This window comes from Melanerpes formicivorus, unplaced genomic scaffold (assembly GCF_026170545.1).
Source record: "Melanerpes formicivorus ecotype bairdi unplaced genomic scaffold, bMelFor1.0.p_v2 SCAF_7, whole genome shotgun sequence".
Lineage (NCBI taxonomy): Eukaryota > Metazoa > Chordata > Aves > Piciformes > Picidae > Melanerpes > Melanerpes formicivorus.
Genome location: NW_027142359.1, coordinates 1166824 through 1193157, shown reverse-complemented (window position 1 = coordinate 1193157; position 26334 = coordinate 1166824). Strand labels below are relative to the sequence as shown.

Sequence of the window (26334 nt, the reverse complement as noted above, 5' to 3'; positions counted from 1 at the left end):
CATTTCATTGCCACCTAGGGGTAGTGCTGTACTGGATGACAGGGAGGGTTGCACTTGCCAGCTTCTTTGGGTCGTCCTCCAGCACTGGCCAGAGCCCGGTGGGCCGGCTCTGGGGAGCTGACAGCAGACACAGCGGCCGAGGTGCTGTCCCCAGTTGCCGCCGCAGCCGGCTCCACAGCCAAGGTCAGGGAGCCAGGAGCCATTTGCCCCCGGCGCCCCTGTTCCCCAGAGGCTGCTTTGTGTGGAGCTCGTCCGCCTTTCTCCGCCGATCGGCAGCGCCGGGAACCGGGGAGGGGCGGCGGGAAGCCCTGAGCAGGGGGGCAGCAAGGCCCATGCCGCGGCGGGGGGAAGCCGATGCAAGTGGGCTCTAGCCCTGCTCCACAGTACCTGGGGCATTGCGAGCGTGGAGAGAGACATGGAATGAAAAGTGAGGGGGAAATGGCAAAAATTAAGGTAGCTGTTGAGGGGAATAAAGGAAAAAAACCGGAGCCGTTCATTCCTACATCCCTGTTGCCAACTGTGGCACGGGAGAAAGGAGGCCCTAACCAGCGGGGGAGATGGCAAGGAGAGGAGAGGAGATGGCAAGGAGAGGGGGATCTCGGGCACAGAAAGAACCCCCCCAACAGACCCGGGCAGATCCGGGCTCATCCGCGGGCCCGCTGCCGCCCCGCGCCCGCCCGGCAGCGCCGCCCGCCCTCGCGGCTCTCCCGCCCGCCCTCGCCCCACAATGCATCGCGCGGCGCGGCTGACATGGCGGCCGGGCCAGACTGAGCCGCTGGCGTCGGGGCCTCCAGCAGCTGGAGCCGGGCATGGCGGGGGCGCAGCGCTGGCACCCCTAGCGCCGCAGCCAGGTACCGGGCCCCAGGGGCCGGGGGGCCCCGCCCAGCCGCGCGGGGCCTCCCCTGAGGGTTGTGGGGGTGGCTGGGCGCGCTCTGCGCTCTCCCCGTGCGGGGAGGGGGGAGGCGGCCTTGGGGGGGCCCTGTCCGCGCCGGCGCCCCCCGCCACCGCCCGCGGCGCCCCGGCTCCGCCCCGGTCCGCGCCCCGCCTCGCCGGGCCGTCGCGGCCTGCCGAACCTTCCACCGGCCGGGGTGGCGGCGCCGAGGCTGCCCGGCACACCCGAGCCGGGGCACCGGCCACAGCCCGAGGGGTGGCGGAGGGGTGGGGGGCGGCTCCAAGGTCAGCGGCGAGCAGGGTCCGGCCCAACGGCCGCGTCTAGGCGAGCGGGCGGCCCGAGGGCAGTGCCCGGCTGCGCGGCCGCCGGTGTCTGCCAGGCGTGAGCTGCGTGCGTGCAGCTTGTTGTTCTCGCTCCCGCTGGAATTAAATACTGTGAGGGAGAGACCATTGCAGATGGCGAGGCCCCCCGGGGAAATGCCCCCTTGTCCCGGGCCGTCCTTAGCCCGCTCCACTGTTCTTTGCCGAAACGAGAGGTTCTGCTTTCTGTGGGTTCTGATCTGCCTGAAATGACACAGAGGCATCCTTTTGCCTATGGGTTTGTGCTCTTTTGTTGGCTTATCTTGTACACAAATACAGCCGAACGACTTCCCTTCCCTGCCCTTGCACTATGTTGCAATTTGCCAGTTGGCTGGATGTGTCACATTACCTGAGGCCCTCTTGCATTTGAGGTTGTTTCTGGGTATGTCAAAGGAGGACAAGCTCATAATGCGCAGACAAACAATGCAATCAGGTTTAGGCTAAGGTAGAGATTAGTACATTTTAAAGAGAGCTGTCTTTAAGTATGGAACTAATCATTTCTTTATATTCATGCCACCTCCATGTCATTTGGCTTCCTGAGCACCGTGCCCTGGATTTGAGAGTCGGTGCATTTGCTTGAAAATAGGGGGGGATGTGTTGGTTCTGGGTTTGTTCCGTTTGTGCTTTTTGGGTAGGCTGAACCTAGACTAGTGATTATTTCCGTGACAAGAAAAGTAAATGAGCCATGGCAGTATGGCTTCATTAGAGTATCTGGCAGAAGATGCTGTATCAAGAGTGAGAAGTCTCCTTACAAGCATCAGTTTTGCAGTGAGCTTTTTTTAACCCTTTTTTTTCTTTCAGTGAAAATACCTTCATAAAATTAACACTGAGGTAAATTACCCAGAGGATCAGAAAGTTCCCTCTGTGTGCTGTTCTTGCACAAAAGACAGCTTGACTTTTCTCTGATACTCATTTGGCAGAGGAAAAGAAGCTGCAGTATGCTGTGGAGACCTGCACACGGTGCAGGGTATTTACCTGGCTCTTCTGGAATTGCTGCCATGGGGAGAAAAAGGGAGCAGGATTTCCTGTGTCCTACTTGAAAGCAATTTATCCCTGAGGAGCAGCTCTTAAATGTCTGCTGCATCTGCTTGTCACAGTAATTGTTTTGGGTTGTGTATTCATCCTGATACCACAAGGCAGGTCAAAATGTTGCCCAGTTCAGACTGTGTCCTGTTTTCCAGGCAAAATGCTGGCTTTTGAAATGCTACAAAGCATTTCTACTAAATGAACCTTATTTTGGTTCCTGTCTCAATGAAATGATGTCATACTGGTACTGAGAGCCCACGGAGAGAGGGAGCCTGCAATGTGCTGCGTGGATTAACTTGCAGAGTGGAAGCAGTCCAGGGGAAATCAACATTCCTGATGCTGTTGGCACATGAAGACTGTTGTAGAACGGTTGATAAATTGTTTAATTGCACATAAATAATAGATCTGTAACTCTTGGAACAAGAGTTACCTAAATTTAGACACCATCCATAGGAATCTATTTTTGACTGTTTTTACCATGTGCCTACCTGTGTGTGCTCAAACTGTGTCCTTGGTTCCATACATGTGTGTCCATGGTTCCATATATGTGTGCTCAAACTGTGTCCATGGCTCCATATACGTGTGTCCATGGTTCCATACATCTGTGTGCTCAAACTGTGTCCACGGTTCCATACATGTGTGTGTGCCCATGCTGTGGCCACGGTTCCATACATGTGTGTGTGCCCATGCCGTGTCCCTGGTTCCATACATGTGTGTGTGTGCCCATGCTGTGTCCCTGGTTCCATACGTGTGTGTGCCCATGCTGTGTCCATGGTTCCATACATGTGTGTGTGTGCCCATGCTGTGTCCATGGTTCCATACATTTCTACTGAGGCATGAAATAATATTTCCAGCTAGAAGTAACTTTTATATTTTGGGTTTTGGTGTCAGAACAGCTTGGTTTGGGGGTCTGAAATGGCTCTGTGCTCTGAACTATTGTGGCTCAGGCTGTGTGCCAGCTCTCTGGCTGTATTCTGGACAGCTTCTCTGAAGTCATGGTTTGCGGTGTGCTTCTTCCAGCTGGGAGAGTGCTGATTCTGGTGCAGCAGGCGTAGGGATACTGGTAGAAGATGCACCTGCTATAGCTGTAGTTTGTCACTAGTTTGTGACTGGCATGAAGTAATTCAAAGGCTGTCCCTTCCTCAGGGATCAGTTTGGCAGAGGGGATCGCTCCTGCCTCGATACAACATCCAAATATTTCTGTGCCACAAAGTGCTGTGTTCTTACCTGGTGAAGTGCCCAATATAAGCAGAAGTTTAAGAGAAGGTGGATAAATGGGAGTTTAAATGTGTAACTGCAATTGAAGCCAGTTTCATGAGCAGCCCAGGCCTCCAGAAGCTGGTTTAGCCTGTGAAAGGCTGGAAACCTGTGCAGTTTGTTTCTAGCCTGCTCTCCTGTGTTGGTGCAAAAGTTGTGTTTGAAGTTGGAGCTACCTTGGGTCAGTATCCTGGTTCCAGCAGGTATCTTAAGGCATACAGCAACATTTGAGGCAGGTGGGACCCCTCTTGTGGCTGCGGTGTTTGCTTGGGTTGATTGTGCAATGTTTAAAGGACTATTACAGTAAACACAGGGATCAGAACCAAAACCTGTTAACGCATGGGGAGTCTGTGTGTGAAATACAGGGCTAGGGGAAGCCGCTGTGGCTTAGTTGCACAGCTGGTGTGGCTGGAGAGAGGCTGGCTTTCCCAGCTGGGAACAGCAGGCAGCAGCAGCGTTAGAAAGCAGCAGTTCCTGGCTCTTGGTTATGTGCCTCTGTCTTCTCAGTGAGTCATAGCGTGTTGTGGAAAAGACAGTGGGTGTCAGTGCAGAGAGTAACCTGCAACTGACACATCTTGCATGGACCTCCTGTCCAGCATGCTCTGCTCATTCCATGGTTTAATTAAGATACCTGCTCTACATAGGTTACTAAGTTTTGTATCAAGCAAGACCCTTTCCTGGTACTTTGTTTACTAAGTGGTACTTTTGTGATTCAGATCCAGTCCTGTTACAGTTCTCTTTAGATGTGTGTATACACATCTAAAGCTCCTTAGAAGCTTTCAGGCCTCCACATTGGGAATATCTCAGAGCTTGTTAGAGAGCTGCGTATCTTACAGAATCATAGAATTGTTAAGGTTGGAAGGGACCTCAAGGATCACCTAGCTCCAAGCCCCCTGCCATGGGCAGGGACACCTCACACTACATCAGGCTCCTCAGAGCCACATCCAGCTTGGCCTTAAAGACCTCCAGGGATGCAGCTTCCACCACCTCCCTGGGCAACCTGTTCCAGGGTCTCACCAGCCTCATGGGGAAGAACTTCTTCCTAACATCCAATCTGAATCTACCCATTCCTAGTTTTGTTCCATTCTCCCTAGTCCTATCACTACCTGACACCTTAAAAAGTCCCTCCCCAGCTTTCTTGTAGGCCCCCTTCAGGTACTGGAAGGCCACAATTAGGTCTCCTCAAAGCCTTCTCTTCTCCGTACTGAACAGCCCCAAGTCTCTCAAGTGTGTCCTCATAGCAGAGGGGCTCCAGCCCTCTGATTATCCTCGTGGCTCTTCTATGGACACGTTCCAGCACATCCAGATTCTTCTTGTCATAGGAGCCCTGTGCCCAAATTGCTTGTTTTGTTTCATCTCTGTTTTGTGTGTCAAATTCTGTGTGCATTATACTGGCTTCCTTCTAGGTAGATTTTGGTAGTATTGTCCTTAGTAGCCCAGTCTCTGCAGCCTGTAGGAAGAGTGGGAGCACTGCAGAGCACTTATGTTTGTTACTAAGGACACTGATAGGTTTATTGCTGGTGGAACCTGAGGTGCTTTAGTGGTCAGTAATCTCTGCTAGTTTAAGTAGTTTGGAAAAACATCAGGGATTGATAATAGTGCTAAGTTATGTCTGGTTCATCATAAAACAAACATAAACGTGTGATAACTTTAAACCATTGGCACAGAGCGTGGGAGAGGCTTGAATGACTTCTAGAAGTTCTGATACAAGAATGGGCCTAAGCTTGGAAAAGAGCCATGTCTCCAGTGCAGCAGGCCTGTCTGGTGACACTACCTGTGTCTAAGCAGAGTGCCACAAACCTCGTCTTTTCTTTGTGTCTGTGGCTGTAACCTTTGTTTGCTGAATTTTATTTTTGTTGAGGAAGTTCAGCTGGGCTATACTGGTAAGCAGGCAGGGGGTGGGACTGAGGTTAATCCCCCTACTTAAAGCTGGAAGGCTGGCTGGGCAGATTGGAGCTTAAGGAGCAATCATAATGGGACAGATAAAAGCAGGGCTCAGATAAAACACAGGTGCCTCTATCTCAAAGACAGTGATAATAATTCTGTTTGTAGCACTGTGTTTATATTAAATGTGGTACTCGGGGGAAAGTAAACTCTTCCCTTGCCCTTTAGTTGCTCTTGAACACTCTTGTCTTTACTTACGGACATTTCATCCAATTGGGACCAAATGTTAGGATATATTTGAAGTTTCTGTGTGTTTTCTGGAAAGAGGAAGGCACAGAATCCCACCATCACGTATGGTCCTACAGCTGCAGTATGTCTCCTCCACTTGCCCAATGAGCTGTGCCTGGGAGTGACAGAGGAGTGCAGAATGAATGTACAGGAAACCAGGTATGTGCAGTTCTGCTGCTAACTAAATGATTATTAAAAAATGAAAGCTTTAAAGAAGGGCAACTCAGAATGCAAGAGCTCACAGCTTAGCTTGGCGTTTACCTTTTGAAGAGTCCCTGTTACAGCGAAGTCTGCTACAAAAAGTATGCCTTTGAAGGAGTTAAATGCAGCTCAAAGACTGGAGAGGAGGGTGTGGAATGGCAAATGGGTAGAAATATCTTTTTGAAAGTGGGTTTTTTTTTGTTTGGTTGGGTTTTTTTAATCCTATTTGGAAGCAAGCCTTACCCTGCAATTTAACAATTCAAATGCAAAATTTTCTAATGCTAGTCTGAGAGAAGGAGGAAACAAAAGAAGCTGGCAGAAATGAAAGTGAAACAATCCTGGTGCTTCCTTTCCTGAGCCTAAAACGAATTCTGCAGGAATGAAACTGAAGCTGATTTGAAACCTTTTTAGCTTGGCTGTTGTAGGTATGTATAGGCATAGCAGTTTTGTAGTGTTTGAGGCTGAATGGTATCTCCTCTGACCTTAAGATGTTGTGTTTCAGCCAGATTATTGTTCTACGAAAAGCCAAGAGCTGAGCTAAATTTGAGAAGTGGCCGGCACTGTGCATTCAGAAAGCAGAGCAAATTGAGTCTCCTCCAACACCAGGAGATTGACTACATGAAATATGCTGAAATTATTCCAACAGGTTAATCATAGCCCACTTTGCAAACACTGGTGGAAAACTCTGGTGGCGTTGCCAAGCTGCCTGGGAAGAAAGCAAATTTTGATTCCAGCTCTGGCAGTTCGGTGTGAGCCTGAGCTAGTGAATCAGATGTGCCATCCAGGTCTCAGAAAGATGCCACCTCAGCACTGATTCACTCTGCTCCAGAGTTTTGTTCTCATGCTGCTCTTTTCAGAAGCTCTCCTTTCCTTCCTCCCATTTCCCTCTCCTGCACAGATGGCCAGTGTCTCACAGAGGAGGCCTCCAGAGGATCTTCTGGAGACTGTCTTGGGTTTAATAGTGCTCTCCCTTTATACTTCATGGGCAGCTTCATTATTTGGTTTACTTTGAAGTGCTTTGTGAGGTGGTGCTGTAGTTACTATTATGTTGCAGTTTTAGATTATTGTTTGATAAGTCATTTTGGCAGGAAAGCAAAACTCCGTCCTGCAGTACAATGTTAGGATTGCACTTGGCATTTTCAGGTTCTTGCAGTTTCACTGTGGAAATGAACCTGAAATTTGTAAGTAGAATTTTTGTAGATTTTTGTTTGGTTTGTTTGCTTGCAAAATATGAATGTTAATCTGATGCTTAGACAAAGTGGAGCAAAATGAGACCCTACTTTTCCTGCACTGCCGGAGTTTCATGATAGCTTTAAGCTGGAAGCAGTGCCAAGAGAAGTTGTCCCCACCCTACTAGTTGTTTGTTATTACCAGCTCCTGCTGCTCCTCCTCCCTCTGCCAGTTTTAAATTGAGCTGGATTGGTTTTCCAGTTTGGCTCACTGCATGAGGGAAGGAGCAGCCTGAGCAGTGGGAGTGAGTAGCCTGGGTTGGATAAGGAGTGCTCTTGCTTCTGTCAGGTTGGTGCTGACCTAAGCTGCTCTTCAGTCACCCTGCAAGCGTGGCCTGGGTGTGCTCCAGGCCAGAGCTGAAGGGTGACGTTGATGTCAGAAATGAACCAGAAATTAAAGTGGAGCGTGGGGGGTTGGGTTATTGTGGTTTGGGTTTTTTTACCCTCTTCAGGTTGAGCTATTAGATCTTAAGGAATAGTTTAGAATCTGACAAACCCAACTCTTGCCTCTTTTGATTGCATAAAAATTAGGAGTAGAGCACAGTTTAAAAATAGCAATGTCTTGTGCATAGCTGTAACATCTCAGGAGGCTGTGGGGCACTGCTTCATGCTGGTGGGCATGGACTGGAGTCCTTCAGCCAAGCTATGGGACCCCTGGGCTCTGCTAACCACACTGAGACTTGGTCATTAGTGCTCCAGGTGGGCGGTAATCCTTGCCTGCTGAGTTAGGGAGAATTGCTGTAGGAGGGCTGACTGTAATCTTGTGGCAGTTTTAGGCTATGCCTTTAAAATTTTTCACAGATCTTGAGCAGAAAAGTAGCAAAATGTAAATAAATCTCTGTTGGGTGTAAAAAAAGAAAATAAAGATATATAGAGATATAAAAAATAAAGATCTTCTACCTGAACTGGTCTGGCAAAGTTAATGCTGGGGGGGAAATTTCAACCCACCACAAATCTGAAGGGAAATACTGCTTCATCTTTGGGAGTTTTGACTTTTGGTCTGGCAGTAAGAACCAGGTGTAATCAGTGTTTAATAAAAAAATCATTGTTATATTAACTAAGTGTATTTGGGAGCTAAAGTACCTTAGCTTTTGGAAGGAATTTAGGAATAGAGACACTATTTCTCTCTTTAAAGTTTTATGTTTTACTAAAGACTGTGATGCTAACATTAACCTCAGGAAAATTCCTCTGGCTTTTGATATTTATTTTTGAAAGATAATAGCTAATTTCAGTTATGTCAACAGTGGCTGAAGAGAACCATTTTAGGTATGTTCTGAAGTGTTTTCTGCTGTGTGTTTCTTTAAAGTGAGAGAGAGAGACAGCAACAGTGCTAACTAATCTGAAAAAAAGACACATTACTGTCCTTCATGCTGATAATGCTCACAAATAGTTTTCATTTTAACCAGACATTTTAATATGATCCTTCCTTCTGGCTCTTATTATTTAAGTTCAAAAGTACATTGTGACACTTCTGACTTTTCTGTTATTCCTTTTCTTGACTAAATGATAAGCTACTGAGTTTGATGGCTTCTCTAAACTCCAGAAATTTCCATGGACAGTGCTTTTACCACCCAAATATATAGCTGGGCAGGAAAGGGAGCAACTCTGAGCTCCATCTCTTGCTATAGGTTTCTAAAATTAATTCTCTTCTGTGTCCAATACTTCATTCTTATATTTTTATTGCTATCTCAAGGTTATTAAAAAATAGTTAAAATCTTAGTTCTTACTGCAAATTTCCCCTTTGTTTTCTGTAGCAGTAAGAGTGATTCTGGGTTGGGGTAATCCCAAGCAGTGATACAGGCTGGGCAGCAACTGGTTTGAGAGCAGCCCTGAAGAAAAGGACTTGGGGGTTCTGGGGGATGAGAAGCTCAACATGAGCCAGCAGTGTGCACTTGCAGCCCAGAAAGCCAACCAGATCTTGGGCTGCATGAAGAGAAGCATAGCTAGCAGGTTAAAGAAGACGATTGTTCCCCTCTACTCCACTCTGGAGTACTGTGTCCAGTTCTGGAGCCCCGATTACAGGAAGGATCTGGAGGTGCTGGAATATGTCCAGAGAAGGGCCACGAGGATGATCAGAGGGCTGGAGCTCCTCTCCTGTGAGGACAGACTGAGGGAGTTGGGGCTGTTCAGTCTGGAGAAGAGAAAGCTTTGAGGAGACCTTATTGTGGCCTTTCAGTATCTGAAGGGGGCTACAAGAAAGCTCGGGAGGGACTTTTTAGGGTGTCAGGTAGTGATAGGACTGGGGGGAATGGAGCAAAACTGGGAATGGGTAGATTGAGATTGGATGTTAGGAAGAAGTTCTTCCCCATGAGGGTGGTGAGACACTGGCACAGGTTGCCCAGGGAGGTGGTGGAAGCCACATCCCTGGAGGTTTTTAAGGCCAAGCTGGATGTGTCTGTGAGGAGCCTGATGTAGTGTGAAGTGTCCCTGCCCATGGCTAGGGCGTTGGAGCTAGGTGATCCTTGAGGTCCTTTCCAACCCTGACAATTCTATGATTCTGTGATTCCTTAAGGACAGGCCCATGGATGCATGCTTGCCTTCCTGTTGGACAGTGCTGGAGTTGTCTCCACCATAAAGCTGAGGTGATACACCACCTAAAAGACTTGGCTTTAGATAGGCAAGGTTCATCTGCAGCTAAATGAAATGAAACATTTACCATTTGTGGGGGTTTTGGCTAACTGAAATCTTACTTGCTCCTGGCAGTTAACTCACATCAGAATTACACCTGTCAGAAATATGCTTAAGTGTCTATGGACAAAGGTTGATGGGTCAAGTTTATTATTAATACTTGAAGCTCTATCTCTGAAAACTCCTAAGAGAATGGATTGCCAGGAAGTGAATTAGTTTTCTGTAGTGGCTAATTCGAGCTGAATATTTATTGAGTGGTATTTTTTAGAGGTGTTATATTTTTCTCTCTCTTCCCCCTTCCCCCCCCCCCCCCTTTTTTTTTTTTAATCCCAGTGTAGTTGCAGACATGTTGGTTCTTGTTTTTTCCTTTGTTTTTCTTTTCCAGAATGCCAAAAATAGGAAGGAAAGGAAGAACAAGCTGTTGGCAGGTTGATCACTGAGTGTTTTTTACCACGTACTGCATTTTTTTGGGTCTTTTCCCTTCTATGAGCAGGAGTCAAGGTGGTCAAAATTTTCCTGACTGTTACGAAGATTCATTTATGCCTATGGGGGGCAGCAGGATTCCTGTGGCAGTTTGTAATTACATGCATTAGAGAGGTTTATTTTAATGTGTTGTCTGCACAGAGCTTTGATATTCCTGCTTCGGTTCAAAAATGTCTATCGTTGTTTCTTCATTAGACAATCAGCTCCGATCCTTGCCTGCTCAGTGGATGTAAAATTAACTGCAAATTGCTGAAGGATTGCACTTCAAGTGGTCTCAAGAGACAGAAGAAGCAGGTCTTCACTATAATGGAAGAGGCCAAGAGCTCAAGGAATGGAAATCATGAGCCAAGGAAGTCTATCCGTCTTGCCTGTGAGGAAGGCAAAGCAGTCAGAGTTACAAATAACCAAAATTACAAGCATAATAGAAATGACAAGGCTGTGAAGGACGTTGGGAGAAGCTCCCCAAGTGGAAATAGCAGCAAAAAAGGTAAACAAAATGATGTTTGTTGTGAAAAGCCAGGAGAAAATAAATCATGCAAAGCGAACAGTTGTATTCCTGGATCGAAAGACGCAGGGTCAAGCGTTCAGGAGAGAAGTCATGGAAAAGCTAAAAAGCTTTCAAATTTATCAGCAGCAGTGGAAATCCTGAAACAGACAAAAGCTCAAGCGGTGGGAGAAGATTTTCCAGGCTCCCATGTTTCAGGGAATGGGGTCAGTATGGAAAGTTTGATGGCTGCACAGAAAGGGAAGGCGCTGTTGGAAAACCCCCTGGGAGTTCATGCCGTGAAGACCAGTGCTGATCAGACTGGGGATCCCGGTAAGGCTGCTTCAGATCAAAGGAAAATGGACCATAAGCCTGACGACTTCAGTGAGTATTGTTCAGCACTGCCTTACTCAGTTTTCTTCTGCTAAAATGGTTAGCCGTCTGAAACGGGCTTGGGAGCGTTTCTGTTTGCCTCCCTTTGCACGCATCTAGAAAGCTGCTGGTTGCACGTAGGGAGAACGTGCTCTTAATGCAAGCATGGTACTCGGGGAATAAGAAATTGCATCTGGTTTTTTTCTCCTCCTGCCTAAAACATAAACGTCTCTGCAAGATGCTTAGTCTGCCTGGGTTTCAGGCAGTTTTGTGCAGGTAGTGCCTTGGAAGGGGAGATCCCTTCATTTATGCTGCCACATACCCAAATGCCACCTCTGCTTTGCAGAAAGGGCAGGGGAAGGTCTGCAAGAGCAGCTTTTGTTGTGGGTGGGGGCAAATATTTACCTTTTGTTCCTGTGGCTGTGGTGCTCTCTTTGTCACTGAGATGTTTCAAATGCTGGCTTGGGGAGCTCTGGAGTGCCTGCCGACCCTCAGCACTTACCTTTGTGAGTGTTTAGTTTTTGCAACTCTTGTTCAGTTCAGGCTTTCAGGATGCTGTTTGAAAACCTACTAGTTGAAGACCTCATAGTTGAAGAACTTCCCATTGTTGCAACAGCAGTTGCTTCTGTGGAGATAGAGGGAAAATGTTAATGTCCCTGTGTTTTTAGCCATCTTAATAAAATTGAGCAGGAAAAGCAAGTTGAAGTGGCAGCATCTTGTGAACAGTCAGCTCTTTGCAGACCAGCATCATGTAGCATAGGTGCCATCTGTCACTGAGAAACCAGGGCTTGACAACTTGCTCCGTTTCGATTCCCAGCTGGTCTGGGGCCACAGATCTCATTTGAAAGGAAAGGAAACCTAAAGCGAAATGCAAAGAACCCTCAGTTTGTTGCTATAAAAACCACTGGAATGATGGAAGCCGTGACTGTTTGTCCAGGTTGGTGGCCTGTGACCAATCCACAGGCATCTGGAGAAACTGGCCTGTCAGAGCTGCCCTGCATGTTTGCAAGCAGCCGCGTTCCAAAGCTCCACGCTTGCCAGACGTGGGCGGCAGGCTGGCACAGTGTGCTCAGGTGCAGCTCCAGCAGCCTTCTAATTGAGAGCTTGGCATGCTCTGATGACTGGTTCCTTGAGATCATTGGCTGAATGTCTTTAAAGCAGTTCTGTGGCTGCTTCCTGAACAAAACACCTTTTTAAGCCTGATATTTGTGATTGTTACAGCAGAGCATCAGGACCTTGCATGCTCTGTTCTGCACAACCAAACCTCCTGTTTCTTGCCTTGAAGGACTTCAGAGAGACTCTAAAGTTGTCACCGAAGCACAAAATTCATCTACCAAATTTTCCCCCCCCTCTTTTTTTCATAGCAAACTCTGAAGTCTCCAAAACATTGGTTAACCTACTAGAAAGACTGTGATACCTAAGGTGGTTTTGGCCAACCTTTGGCCCAAACCCTGGAATGTAACTAATTTGTGTCTGGCTCCTTAGTGAGAAGCTCTTAACCTGCTCTGTCGTCTTTAACTTTTCACTTTTGTTCTCCTTGAGCTACTCTGAGGAAAATAACTTTTTTCTTTTTCTAGGTAAACTAAAGAATTCTGAATCAACTAAAGAGCATGCTTTGGAAGCTGATGATTTAGAAAACACCACTGTCCTTGATGAATCTAATCTGACAGCTGAACAGCAGCTAGGATTGAAACAAGCTGAAGAACGCCTGGAAAGAGATTACATCTGCCGCCTTGAAAAAGTAGGTTGAGTGATTTATCAGACAAAAAAATGAAATGAGTGGCTTCTTTCATCACCATCACCGTGTTCCTGGTTGGGTGATATTTCTGCTAGAGCCTGTTGCTTCTCTTTTCTCCTTCTTTGTAGTCACTTTAGTGATCCAAGGTATTCCCAATAGCTGACTAGTCATTCCTTCTGGCAGATAATGTGGATTGAAAACTTAATGCTCCTTTTGTAGCACATGCAGCCTTTGGAGAACAGCATTTTTTAATGCTGCAGACCTAAAGTTGTACAGTTCTAATACACAACTAAGATTTTCTAGAACCTCTGACCACCTGGAAACTCAGAATACAGGATCAGAAGGAACTTTGTACTATCTTCACCAGGTGTCAGGTAATGATAGGACTAGGGGGAATGGAGCAAAACTAGAAGTGGGTAGATTCAGATTGGATGTTAGGAAGAAATTCTTTACCATGAGGGTGGTGAGAACCTGGAACAGTTTGCCCAGGGAGGTGGTGGAAGCCTCATCCCTGGAGGTTTTTAAGGCCAGGCTGGATGTGGCTGTGAGCAACCTGATCTAATGTGAAGTGTCCCTGCTCAAGGCAGAGGGGTTGGAACTTGATGATCCTTGAGGTCCCTTCCGACTCTAACAATTTTATGATTCTATGGTTCACCTTCCACCAGTTCAGGTCTGTGTATGGAACATGAGTCATTAAATGTGTTCTTCATCTAGTCAGACTTGGAAGTCAGTCTAGGTAATGGAGAAGTATTTCTCAATGGGAGTGTTTCTTACAGCATTTTAATCCCTTATATCTTGTCCTAGGAAAATAAACCTATGTTAATAACTTTATTCTACACACTTGAAGGTCGTTGCCATGCCTGCAGTCTTACCTTCTTTAGACTCATTCTTTGATTTAGGGGCTCATTCTTGTGGCTGTTCTGTAGGCATCTGCCATGTGACTGCTATCCAAAAGTGGCCATGCAATTTCAGCTCAGGTCTTACGCACAAAGAGGAAAGCTGACTTCATCTGTCTGATTAGGATCTCTGCTTTCTTGTAGCAGCAGTAGGATGTTGGCTTGTAGCTTGACCAGCAGTGCTACCTCATATCCTTTTCTTAAGAAATGCCCTCTCAGGTGTTCCCAGCCCTGTGTTTGCAGTTCATAATCCCTAAGGAGGAATGATACCTTGCTTTGGTAATACTTAATTGCAGCTTATTTAGTCCATTTCTCTGCTTTGTTTGGATCACTGAATTGTTGTTGTGGCTTCTGCAACTCCTCCCCTCTTGCTGTTTTTCACAGCTGTAGTCAGCACACCCTCTGCTACATTTCCTAGGTCTTCAACAATAAACCTCAGCAGGACCCCTGTTGAAAAATCCTTGTCCCATGCTTTTAGACTGGTGGTGAACCAGTCTAGTTGTGTGTGCACTGAGGCCAGTGAGCAGTTTTGCTGCCACCTTGCAGTCCCTTTAGGTAGCGTTTATGGTCTCATTTTGAGACTGATACTATGACAAGTGACAAAAACTTTGCCAAATTCAGGCAACAACATCTGCTGCTGCTTCCTCAAGCCCTACGATTTTACCTTTGAAAAGACAGCCCTAAAATCAGTTCAGAGCAATTTGTTTCTAGCAGGTGAGTTTCTCACCTGTGAGCTGCTATTGTGTTGATTACTAACTCCAGTTTATTACAGTAATTTCCTGGGTGCTAATTCTGACTGGTCTTCAATTCCTTGGCTCATCCTGTTTAGCCTTTCCATTCTCTGTAAGGTCTTTAAAATACAGCTGGCTCTGAGTTGGTTTAGTTTTGTGAAGGGGGCATTGAACTAGGTGACCTTAGGAGGTCTCTTCCAATCCAGACCATTCTGTGTGATTCTGTGAATATCCAAGCACAAATTTCAAGAAACCTGGCTTGTTAGGATGCATCTGTCTTAAGTAGTAGTCCGTAGCTTTTTTTGTCTTGCTGCCTTGGGTTTTTGCCCATTTCATTGCTGTTAAGAACTAAATGATTTTAAAAGGCCTTACAACAAAGGAAAATAAAAGGCCTTACAACAAAGGAAAATAAAAGGCCTTACATGATTCACCCATTCTGGCAACAATATTGCAGATCACTGTAAATACTCAGTTCTCAACTGTATTGCTACTGCTGATCTTCATTCACTTTTTGAAGAGTGGTAAAAGATTTAATCTACTTAAATCATCAGCTGTTGAATACTTGAAGCTTCCAAGCTAGCCAAGAGTAACAGTCTCTAAGTTGTTTTCCAAGTGGATGCTTTGTTTCATCTTGGTAGGTACCTGCCTCACAGAAAATAAGGGTGAAGAGAATTAGTGCTAAAAGCATAATGACTGTTATTTTAGAGTGATAGTTACTCTGCATTTGGACAGTATCAGATTTCCCCTCCCCCCCCCCCCCCCCCAAAGAGATCAAACTCAGTAAGTGGAAGAAAATTTCCCCAAGTTTGCAGTGGTTCAGGTTTCCATATAGTAAGCTAAATTTACCTGATTTACTTAGTCCATTTTCTGTCTTCAAGTGGTATTCATTCATTGTTATGTCACTGTTTAAACATCTGGTGCTTTTCAATATGCTTTTGGGTTTTAATAAACACAGATGTAGTAGAATTAAGATGAAAATGCTAAGTAGGATGTTTCCTTTCCCAGATATAACTGATAGCAGTTATTGGAGAAATGCTAGCGTGTCCGGAGGAAGACCAAGGCTTTTTGTTGGGGCCCTTTGTCTTTGCAGTGAGCCTATCAAAAGGTCTCCAGTCTTCATGGCTGTGTTTCATTAAAGCAAGACAACACAACTGCAGGATGAGACAGGTTAAAGTACAACATTTGTGGAGCAAGCCTTCATCTTGGCAGAGCTGGTCCTTTCTGCCTTTTAGTCTTGCAGCTCTCCATGGTTTCTTGGCTGAATAAACTGCACGGTATCAGCTCTTGGACCCTAGGAAACCAATGATTCCCCAGCCCCCACCTCCAGCATCTCCTGAGGCTTGGCTGCTTCTTACAGACTCTCAGGGGACTCCCAGGTGGCAGCTTTCCATTTGCCTACTTTTCTTCCAGCCTGTCTGTACAAAAAGGTGCTTGTTCTGCATGCCTCTCCAATTCTGAGCATTCCAAAGTATTAATCACAATGGACTGATCTTCCCTTTGTCAGGGGGTCCCACCTTTTCCAGACTAGAGTCATTAGCAGGTCAGACACTGGCTCTCTTCTTCCTTGTTGGCCAGCTGCACCCTTTTGACTGGAACAGCGCCTGCAGCACTTCCAGAGTGCACTGGGAATGTGCTGGGCAGAAAACAGCACCATCTGCCAGAACATGGAGAGAGGATGAGGTGGTGAACACTTCTCATTTTCTCATCAGAGAAAGCAGGATGCGTGCTGAGATTTAATAAATCCCTAGTTATTAAAAGCTTAAGCTGACAAAGGAATGGCTTCCTGGCCTTTAGGTCAGCCTGAAGAGGCCCAAGCTCTCAGTCTTTGCTGAAAAGTGTCACACTCAAGCTAGCTCACTTTTCTTCCTCACTTCCCCACGTGCCATACAGGTAACAATCCAGGGCCACTGTTTTCTGAAGGCTGCCTAATGTTTGCAAAGCAATCTGTAATTGTTACACCTGGGTTATTAACTCAGAGAAGTTAGTTTTTCTGACCCCCCCTTGGCAGAACATTTTGGTTTCATCTCTGGCCATTTGTCCCCAGCCCTCCCCAGAATACAACAACTGTCAGTACCTGTGCAAGCTCTGCTTGGTTCACATCGAGAACATCCAGGGAGCTCACAAGCATATTAAAGAGAAACGGCATAAGAAAAACATCATGGTAAGTGAACACCTGCACTTCTGTTTGGTTTGGTGCTGGGGGAAAGATCTACACATTCCTGCTCTTCTTTTGCTGTTTGAGAAGGAAGGGCTTGATGATCTGCCCAGGTGTGGTAGTTTTTGGCTCTGCCTTTAAATTTTTTTCCACAGATCCTGAGCAGAAATGTAATAAAATATAAATAAATCACTATTGGGTGTGAAAAGGAAAGTAGAGGTAATTCTAAACAATTGCATTGGAGAGATGTCTACCATAGGACTGGTTGTACCAAAACCATTCTGGGGCTTCTTGTCTCTTCTTGCTTCCCTGCTCTGGAGAGGATACTAACCTGCTTCTGCTTGACCTTGGCTGCATTGTTTTGGTTATATCTTAACAGTTACTTTCTCTCCTCCTTTCTCCCTTTTAGACAGGCAGTGGTGGGGGGGGCAGAGAGACAGCTTCCCTGGTCTCTTGACCAGGGGGGTTCTTGTGTTGTTTGTTAATTGTAAATACCTGTGAAATATTGTAAATCCTGTATATTTTGTACATATTCATTGCATTCAATTGTAGAGTGTAGTTTTGCCTGTAAATACAGCTTTCATTTGCTTCCAACTGAGCTGGTCTAGCAAAGCTAATGTTGGGGGTGGGAATTCCAACCCACCACACCAGGCAGAGAGCTCATTGCTTCTCAATTAGTGTCTCCAAATAGTAGCTCGTCGTACTTACAGTAACAGAGCGCAAGGTAACTTAGGTGAGAAACATATTTAAATCCTCCATGTGTTCCAAAAAATCACATTGTTGGTAGCAAGCCCAGCAGGGATCAGGTATTATGTCTAGAGTGAAAGAAAGAGAGGTAAAATAGGGAAGGATTTGGTTCCCAAGGTGACATCATCTCCACTTGTCCTCAGATAGCTTTATGCTGTGTGCCACAGGACAGCCATTAGAGGTGCGTAGCTCTCTCGGTATTCCTCCTGACATTCACCCATTGGCAGCTCCAGCTGTGACATACATGGCTATCAAAGGAGCTTAGCAGCATCCCCACTCAAGAAATACCACCAAGTGGTGACTTGATAAAACCCCCAGTCCTTTAAAATGCACATATCTGTGCTCAATTCATTCAAGTAAGAGCAAAGGAGTTGAGAGATGCTGCCTAGAACTAGCCAAACGCTTTCATCCTGGGCTGTGTTCTCCTAGTGCTTTATTATTTCCTGGTTATTATTTCTTTCTGTTGTCAGTCACGTGTTTCATTCAGCTGATAGGTTTGTGAAACCAGTGGTTGTTGTACTTAATGACTTGACACATCTGACATATTTCCTGCTGTTGAATTGAATTGATGTATAATTTGATGCACTAAAAATAGCACCTTCTGACAGCAGCTGCTTAGGCTGCAGTGGGGCTCAACTTACCAACATTTCTTGGGAGCTATGAATAATTTTTCTGCCTCTGATGTGTTCCTCTCAAGAAAATTCCAGTCTGAAAAAAATACCTGTCACTGGCAAACTTTCCCAGCTCAGTTACTTTTATTATGTGGGAGCAATTACAGCTTTCCATTCCTTGGATTAATTCTGTTTCAGAACTGTCAGAAAATGTGATTCAGGAATGCAACGCAGCAGATCTCCTCCCCGGCTGCCAGTTGTGGAACATCATCCTCTCTTTTAAACACTGAGCATCTCCTGGCATTTCTGTGAGCCACTAGGGCCAGGCAGATTTCCTGCCTTAGCAAGTGTTTGCTCAGGACACCATATGAAGAGGAGAACAGGAAAAAAAAATAAGCAAGCCCTGTCTTCTTATGGCATGCAATAGTAGGAGATAACTTTTTTCTCTGAAAATACCACTTTTTCCTTTTGTCATCCAACAATTACCCAGGAAAAACAAGAAGAAAATGAGCTGCGTGCCCTGCCACCCCCTTCTCCTGCCCAGCTGGCTGCTCTGAGCTTCACACTGCTTGAAGCAGCAAATGAGCAAGGCATCTCAGATGAGGACTTCAGAATTCGCCAGGAGATTGTGAACGAGATGGAAAAGATCATCCAGCAGCCCTTACCAGGTACTCAGTGCTCTCCATTTGCTTTGGGATCTGTCCTTTTCCTTTGCTTTTACACACATTTTGACAATTAGGAGTGAATGAATGTGTTTGTGGTTATCTTTATATTCTGCATTCTTAAGGTATGTTGACATTTTAACACAGACTGGCAGTTGATTGAAAAGGAGCTGCCAAAGCTACAAAAAGAGGAAAATATGATTGTGCTCAATTTTGCTTCTTTGTCTTTAGTGAAGCTATTGGTCCTCTTCAAAATTATTGTTTCTGATGAAGACTGGAAATTACCAGGGCACAAAATACATCCTTCCTGGTCATGTTTAAAGCCTCAGCCAGTGAGGATCTCCCTCCGGGTCTTACCCTACAGACCTTTCCCACCTAAACTTTACCTAGTATCCACCTTACCCTAGTCACTATCTGTGGCTGTTAGAGATTTATGTTTTCTTTAAGTGCACTTGAATAAACTAATATAAATGTAGCAGGCAGGAAGTGAGAAGGAACACAAAATCTATCTGTGTTTCCTACCTGTCCTTCCACTGTTCATAACATCTTTCATGGCATAGTTTTAGGAAACAAAATTAAACTTCAGCTAGGAGTGATCTCAGTGAGCATATAGGACAGGATTAGAATCATAGTTAGGGCTGGAAGGGACCTCAAGGATCATCTAGTTCCAGCCTCCCTGCCATGGGCAGGCACACCTCACACCACAGCAGGTTGCTCACAGCCACATCCAGCCTGGCCTTAAAAAGCTCCAGGCATGAGGCTTCCACCACCCTCCCTGGGCAAACTGTTCCAGTGTCTCACCTCATGGTGAAGAATTTCTTCCTAACATCCAATCTGAATCTACCCATTTCTAGTTTTTTTCCATTCCCCCCAGTCCTGTCACTCCCTGACACCCTAAAAAGTCCCTCCCCAGCTTTCCTGTATGCCCCTTCAGATACTGGCAGGCCACAATAAGGTCTCCTCGAAGCCTTCTCTTCTCCAGACTGAACAGCCCCAACTCCCTCAGTCTGTTCTCATAGGAGAGGAGCTCCAGCCTTCTGATCGTCCTCATGACCCTTTTCTGGACACATTCCAGCACCTCCAGATCCTTCTTGTAATAGGGGCTCCAGGATTGTGATCTGGAATCTGCAGGTGGTAATGAGTAACTGCTCAAATAAGCCATTAAACCCCGGAAGGCTTATTGTTTAGGAGGCATTTCTTTGTGTTTACTGTATCCTAAAATGAGGAGAGATGTACTTTGAGGGCAGCAAAGTCCCTCAAATTGTCTTAAATGATCAAAATTACTACATTGACTTAACTACTTATTAATACCATACCTTATCTGCCTTTTTCTTCATTGTCTGCTTTAAGCTGATTAAAAATCAGATTCACTAAAATGGAAGGCCTTGAGTAGGTTAAATTCTCCGTCCCATTTTTCTGCTTCAGTGGGTCAGTAGAGTTCAGTGCTTTAGCAGAGTTTGTAACCATTGTCTGGCTAAGTTGAAGGGTTGTCTTCCCCCTCTTCCCATTCAGAGTGCAGTAGGACATGTTAAAGGTGCACATCCAATTTATGCTACTGTTGGCAAATCAAATAATACAAATAGTATCACAGTACATTAGAGGTTGGAAGGGACCTCCAGAGATCATCCAGTCCAACCCCTCTGCCAAAGCGGGATCTCCCAGGGTAGTCCACACAGGAATGCATCCAGGCAGGTTTTGAAGGATATTCCACAACCTCTCTGGGCAGCCTGTTCCAGTGCTCTGACACCCTCACTGTAAAGAAGTTTCTCCTCATGCTGAGGTGAAACCTTCTGTGTTCAAGTTTGTATCCGTTGTTCTTTGTCATATGACTGCACACCGCCAAAAAGAACTTGGCCACCTCCACTAGACACCCACCCCTCAGATATTGACAGACACTGGTCAGATCCCCTCTCAGCCTTCTCAAGACTAGTAATAACACTAAACAATAATTACAACAATGAGATAATCTTGGATGTTTCCTTTTTTGCACTGATTTCCCATCATCTCCTGTAGTTAATTCGCTGGAGTCGGAGAGCTGATTTTTGGAGCTGCAGTAACACTGGTGTTACGTTAACAATGATTTGGGTTTCAGTGAATCTGAACAGAAGGAAGTATTGAGCTCATTGACAACCCCCAAGTTTTTCAAACTTGTGATTTCATCTCTGGTGGGTTGATTTTATTTTAGAAAAATCCTCTGTTTTCCCTCTGCTCTATACAAATACAGTATCATAGAATCAGTAAGGTTGCAAAAGACCTCAACATGAGGAGAAACTTCTTTACAGTGAGGGTGACAGAGCACTGGCACAGGCTGCCCAGAGAGGTTGTGGAGTATTCTTCAAAACAAACCATCATCAAGTCCAACCTATCACCCAACACCTCATGACTAAACCATGGCTTCAAGTGCCACGTCCAGTCCCTTTTTGAGCACCTCCAGAGATAGTAACATTCAGTTTGTTTGCTGCAGGATGGTTAGCTTTCCTTCTGGGATATATATTAAATATATAGCTTCTGGGAGCTGTATTAAATATGTGCTTAAATAGGAGGTGCTGAATGGAACAGGAGCTTGTAGGGTGGAGATTTGCTAATCTGTTTGCTCTGTAGCATTGCTTTTTAGTGCAAGCTTCATCTCTGACAGGCTGCTGAGTTTTCCACTGCTGGTGCATTAGCATAAGACAAGAGGGAATTGCTAGTTTGACGTAAAATTACTATGTCAGTGGTACTGAGCTGTCTGACTTGTTTGAATTGAGGAACTAATGTGGGGGTGTAGTAGTAGTGGAGAGAGCCTGTAGTTGTAAAAGACAATTTGTTATTCCCCTTTGCAAAGCCTGCTGGGGTTGAGTAACTGTTTTCTAGGTTTTGAATTAGGGAAAAATTAATAGATGCACAGTGTAGAAAACAGAATGGTCTGGTGTGATTTTCTCCTGAGGAAAAAGTTCTTCTACTTTGAAAAGTCATTGGAAATTATGGCAGATGATTGTTGTTGGTGTTTACCCCACAGGAATTAGTTTTGAGAGGGCTAGTTTCTAAGTATTGAAAGACAGAGAATGGTTTGCTTGAAGCTGTGTATGTGTAGGATTTCTTTTTTCTCTTTTAAGAATTACTTTGTTCTGTTTGAGACAGTTTGGTCAGAACAAAAATGAAAGTACTAAAGAACAATACAAAGACAAGCCTCTTCACTCTGAGGCTGAACATCGTCAGAGGTTGTCTCTCCATCTTGGAGAGTCAACTGGTCACAGTTCTGGGCGGCCCGCTTGAACAGGGTGTTGGATTTGGAAGGGATTGAGAATAGCCTGAATTCTCAGCTGACATAAATACATCAGTGCCCTAGTCTGTATTACAGGAAAGCTTTCATCTACAAAAGTTCTATCATGAAGTGGGATAAATGGTTGTTTATGGAGTGCAATGGCATTTCTCAAGAGGTTGGTACTGAGTAGTTACTTTCTAGTGAGTTTAGATCTGTAGTACAGCTTTGCAGGTGAGGAGCAGTGGTAACTACAAAGCCACTCAATGGATACTGTCCTTTGTGTCTTGAATTGCACCTAAGTTATGTTTTGTATGCATGTTTTGTAATGAGCTGTGCACAGGAACTTGCTAATGAAATGAACAAATTCTAGCAGCTGTTAAAAACTCTGTCACAGAAGTGTGTGAGTTAACAAAGAATTCTGAAATTGGCTACCTGCTGCAGGGGCATCCAGCTGGACTCAACAAAAGCTGTTAAATAACATCCTGCACTGGGATGGTGACAATTATGAGTGGTTTATATTGAATTTTATATTGAGAACACACAAAACTAAAGCTGGACTGCAAAAATACTTCCAAAGAGCTTGAAAAATTTGGGATGCTTGGTAATTATGCTATTGGAACGATCCCTTATTACAGAAATAACTAAGTCTACACAGGAGTGAAGAAGGGCTTCAGTAATTAATCTGGGAGTACCACTTGGGAGGTGCATTGTCTAAACCAAGGACATTAAGGAATGATGGTGCTGAGTAATGCCCTTTCTTTCTCTGCAGACTGTTCACTGAGGATGTATGGCTCCTGTTTAACCAGATTCGCTTTTAAGAGCAGTGATGTTAACATCGATATCAAATTCCCACCCAAGGTGTGTATGTGTCCATTTGTATTAAATAAGGCTGGGTTTTAAACCAAGGACATCAACCTTACATTTCTGCTGCAGGACCTTCATCTTCTCTAAGGGCATACAGTGCTAAAGTAGTACAAAGCATACACGCTTTGATCTGTGTCAGTTGTGCTGTGAATTGAGTGGATAAAGATTGCGTCACTTGTTAGATAACTTTAATCCTGGGGAGCTGGACAGTTCTTACAGCAGCCTTTTTGGGGGGTTGAATTGTTGGAATAAGCAGTGAAGCAATAGTTGACTCTAGATAAGTGTATTTCTATGTACTGGTGATTCAGGCAGTAAAATCTTGTAGGTCTTTGTCCCTCCCCCACCGCATTCTAAAGGTGGCTTCAGCAATTCTCCATGCAGGTTTTAGTCACTTGCAGGTAGCTCTCACACCCCAGTTTCCTGTGGTCCAGTACTGCTGCAGGGACCTGTAGCTTCTCCTTAAACACTGAGGTTGGTTCACCTTTAGTGTGATATTGGCAGCACATTCTCCTTAGAGGCAATGTTGTATGTTGATACTGAAATTGTTTTCCTGGTGCAAACACATACAGTTAACTCCTTGAGGAATGCTGACACCTGATTCCACTTCTATATACAGTTGTGCAGTTTAAGGGGTTTTAAAGTGTGAAATAAACCAGGCTGGTCTGAATAATGTCATCTGTTCTGATTTTTGGCATTTCAGATGAGTCAACCAGATGTTCTGATACAGGTGCTTGAAATCTTGAAGAACAGTGGTGAGTTCTAGCTGCACCCCATTTTTATTAATCAACTGCTGTTCATTTGGGTTTGGACCTCATTTTTCTAGACATTTACAAAAATGGATTATTTTTCAACCAAAGTAGCTGAGCTTTTTTGATGTGAATTTTCTGAATACTCACGCTTGTGTGAGTGAGGTCTGAGAAGCTGCAGCAGGAGTCCAGTTCAGATTGTTGGAATTCGTGGTAGTGATGTTAGAGGCCAGGTGAAAAAGCATTCAGCGTGAAGCCACTTTCCACTTGAGTGTGAGAACTGTTAAAATACTTCTGAAATGGATGGCAGTCTTACTCTGTTAGCAAGTCATTTAACCTTGACAGGTCTTCAACCAAGTCACACAAGTAGCACTGCATTTTTTGATCCTTCAGGAAGCACTGGTGGCTCAGCTCCTGAAGTGGTTCTCAGACTGTACTGATAGTTTGTCAGAGGTTCAGCCTCGTGTCTTTCAAATGTTGTGAAAACAAAAATGGTTTGAGAAGATAAGCCAGCCCAGTTTGAAGAGTTTTCCTTTATTTTTTCACTTTTCCCTGATGGCTGTATCTGATACTGCTGGTGACCATCAACAATGACCAGAAAATACTGCTTTCTGCTCAGCTGTGGGTTAGCTATGGTCAGCTGTGCTTAGCTGTGGTCAGCTGTGCTTCACTGTGGTCAGCTATGGTCAGCTAATGTTTAGCTGTGCTGCACTTAATTGGAGTTGTTCTGTAAAAGTGTGCTATCAGTGTCATAGATTTAAAGACTCATTTGGGAAGTCTATAAAAGGTTCTCATACATGATGCTGTCTGTCTGTTTTTTTTTTCTCTCCTTACTCAGCTCTCTACTCAGATGTGGAGTCAGATTTCCATGCCAAAGTTCCTGTTGTCTTTTGCAAAGATGTGAAAAGGTACACCTCGGTTCTGCTGTGCTCCTTCATAGAGGTGCTGCCCTGCATTCCTGACAAGAAGTGTCCCTGTGACATTTATCTCACAGTCATGGACAAGGAGAATTTCTCATACACAAAAACACAATCTTAGAAAGCAAGCTTAGCTTTGTTTTTTTGCTTCCCAGAGCTCATTAGCTGTAGGAGTCTGAAAATATCAGTTCTACATAGAGTTAACTTGGGGAAGAGTGGAACGGTTTTCAGTTGACAGTTAAAATTTCTGCCAGCAGTTCAATCCAAGACTTGTAAAAACATTTTATGAGCTCCACATTGCCAGAAAGGACACGTCAGCTGAGCAGCTCAGTCAGCTCCAACAGGAGATGGGATTGGTGTGTGCTGGCCCTGCTGCTCTGACTGGCTAGCTCTAAGTGACTGACACTTCAGGGAGGTAAATGCAACAAGGCTTGGTTGATCTTTCCCTCTCTTTGTAGAGCATGCAAAAGAGAGTGAAAAGAATGATTCTGAGAAGCAAGCTATGAGTTTTTACAGAAGCCATTTTGAGGGCTCACCACTTTTTGTGTGCAGTAGGCCTGGAGTTTTGATTGATTGATTGATTGGCTGATTATTTATTTAGTATGTGGAGAATCACAGAATGCTAAGGGCTGGAAGGGACCTCAAAAGATCATCCAGTCCAACCCCCCTGCCCGAGCAGGATCACCTAGAGCAGATCACACAGGAACACATCCAGGCAGGTCTTGAGTATGTCCAGAGAGGAGACTCCACAACCCCCCTGGGCAGCCTGTTCCAGTGTTCTGTCGCCTGTACGTGTACATGGAGTTTGAGTTGTGCAATATTGCACAATTAAGTAGTGGCAGAAAGAGCAAATTCTTAATGCTGTTTTTGTATTTTTAACTGTAAGGAATCTGTGTAAGTTCTAGACCCAACTGGTGAGCATATTCTGTAACTTTTCTTTATAAAGTTTGGGTTCTTGGCTCGGGAGGCACCGATGGATGTTTTTATTATGGTGGATGTGATGCCTCCCCTTGCCCTGTTCCCCAAGCATCATCTGTATACACAAGGCAATAACCCTGTTTTCTCTGTTTTCCATTTGTAATTGCAGTGGTTTGACATGTAAAGTGAGTGCTAGGAATGATGTGGCTTGCCTTACAACTGACTTGCTGGCTGCCCTTGGGAAACTGGAGCCTGTCCTTATTCCTTTGGTTTTGGCTTTCCGCTACTGGGCTAGAGTAAGTTTCTAACTAGGGAAGAAAATTAAGTATCCATATTCCCTCTTTGGAAGTGCTGCATACAATATAATGTGTAACATCTTGGTAGAAAAGATTTGGTGCCACTAGTCACCTCTCACCTTAACAGGCTAGAATGAGACTGAAGATTTTGGTGGGAATCTTCCTCTATTCTGTTAGCAAGCTTTTACACTAATTCCTTGAAACTACTTAATTAAGCCTTAAATCCAGCTCAGCAGAGCAGTCTGGCCTTGCAAACTTTCAGTGTGACCTCAACAGCAGAAGAAAGTTAACTTGCTCAAAAAGGGCCCTGTCGTCATACCATGCAGTACTTCTTACAGATGTCAGCAACCAGCACAGGAACCAAGTTGTAATGGTCACAGCCAGCATTCAGCTGTCTTGTAATTGAGCCCCAAAGCTGCTGCCAGGCCAGACTTGACGTAGAACATTTAGGCTTTAATGAAAAATGAGTTGGTATTGTTGTTGCTTGATTTAGGAAGATGTTTGTACTGAAATTCCTGTTTTACAGCATGTAAGTAGCATCAGTAGAAACTACAAAGAACTGCTCAAAGTCTGATAGGTTTCTCAAATCCCTCTTGAGTTCCCATAGCAGAGGTCAGTGTGAGATTACAGCCAGATGCATAGAACCCCCATCTCCATGCATAAGATGTTGCACAGTAACAAATACCTGACAGCTGGCTGGACTTCT

The 26334-nt window shown here is 45.0% G+C and overlaps 1 protein-coding gene across 3 annotated transcripts in view; it reads left to right on the top strand.

Moving 5' to 3' along the window:
• Nucleotides 1-755: 755 nt before the first annotated feature.
• Nucleotides 756-26334, top strand: part of TUT4 (terminal uridylyl transferase 4) — a 50432-nt gene continuing 24853 nt past the window's right edge. For 2 of the 3 annotated variants that reach the window (XM_068140604.1, XM_068140601.1), the window contains exons 1-9: nucleotides 756-851; nucleotides 10443-11115; nucleotides 12681-12844; nucleotides 16513-16629; nucleotides 18472-18649; nucleotides 22657-22745; nucleotides 23452-23503; nucleotides 24336-24405; nucleotides 25502-25628. In XM_068140604.1, the coding sequence (XP_067996705.1) occupies nucleotides 10554-11115; nucleotides 12681-12844; nucleotides 16513-16629; nucleotides 18472-18649; nucleotides 22657-22745; nucleotides 23452-23503; nucleotides 24336-24405; nucleotides 25502-25628 (1359 nt within the window). In that variant the 5' untranslated portion in view covers nucleotides 756-851; nucleotides 10443-10553. Of the gene's footprint in view, nucleotides 852-10168; nucleotides 11116-12680; nucleotides 12845-16512; nucleotides 16630-18471; nucleotides 18650-22656; nucleotides 22746-23451; nucleotides 23504-24335; nucleotides 24406-25501; nucleotides 25629-26334 lie in introns of those variants that run through there. The other variant, XM_068140602.1, reaches the window with a different exon arrangement.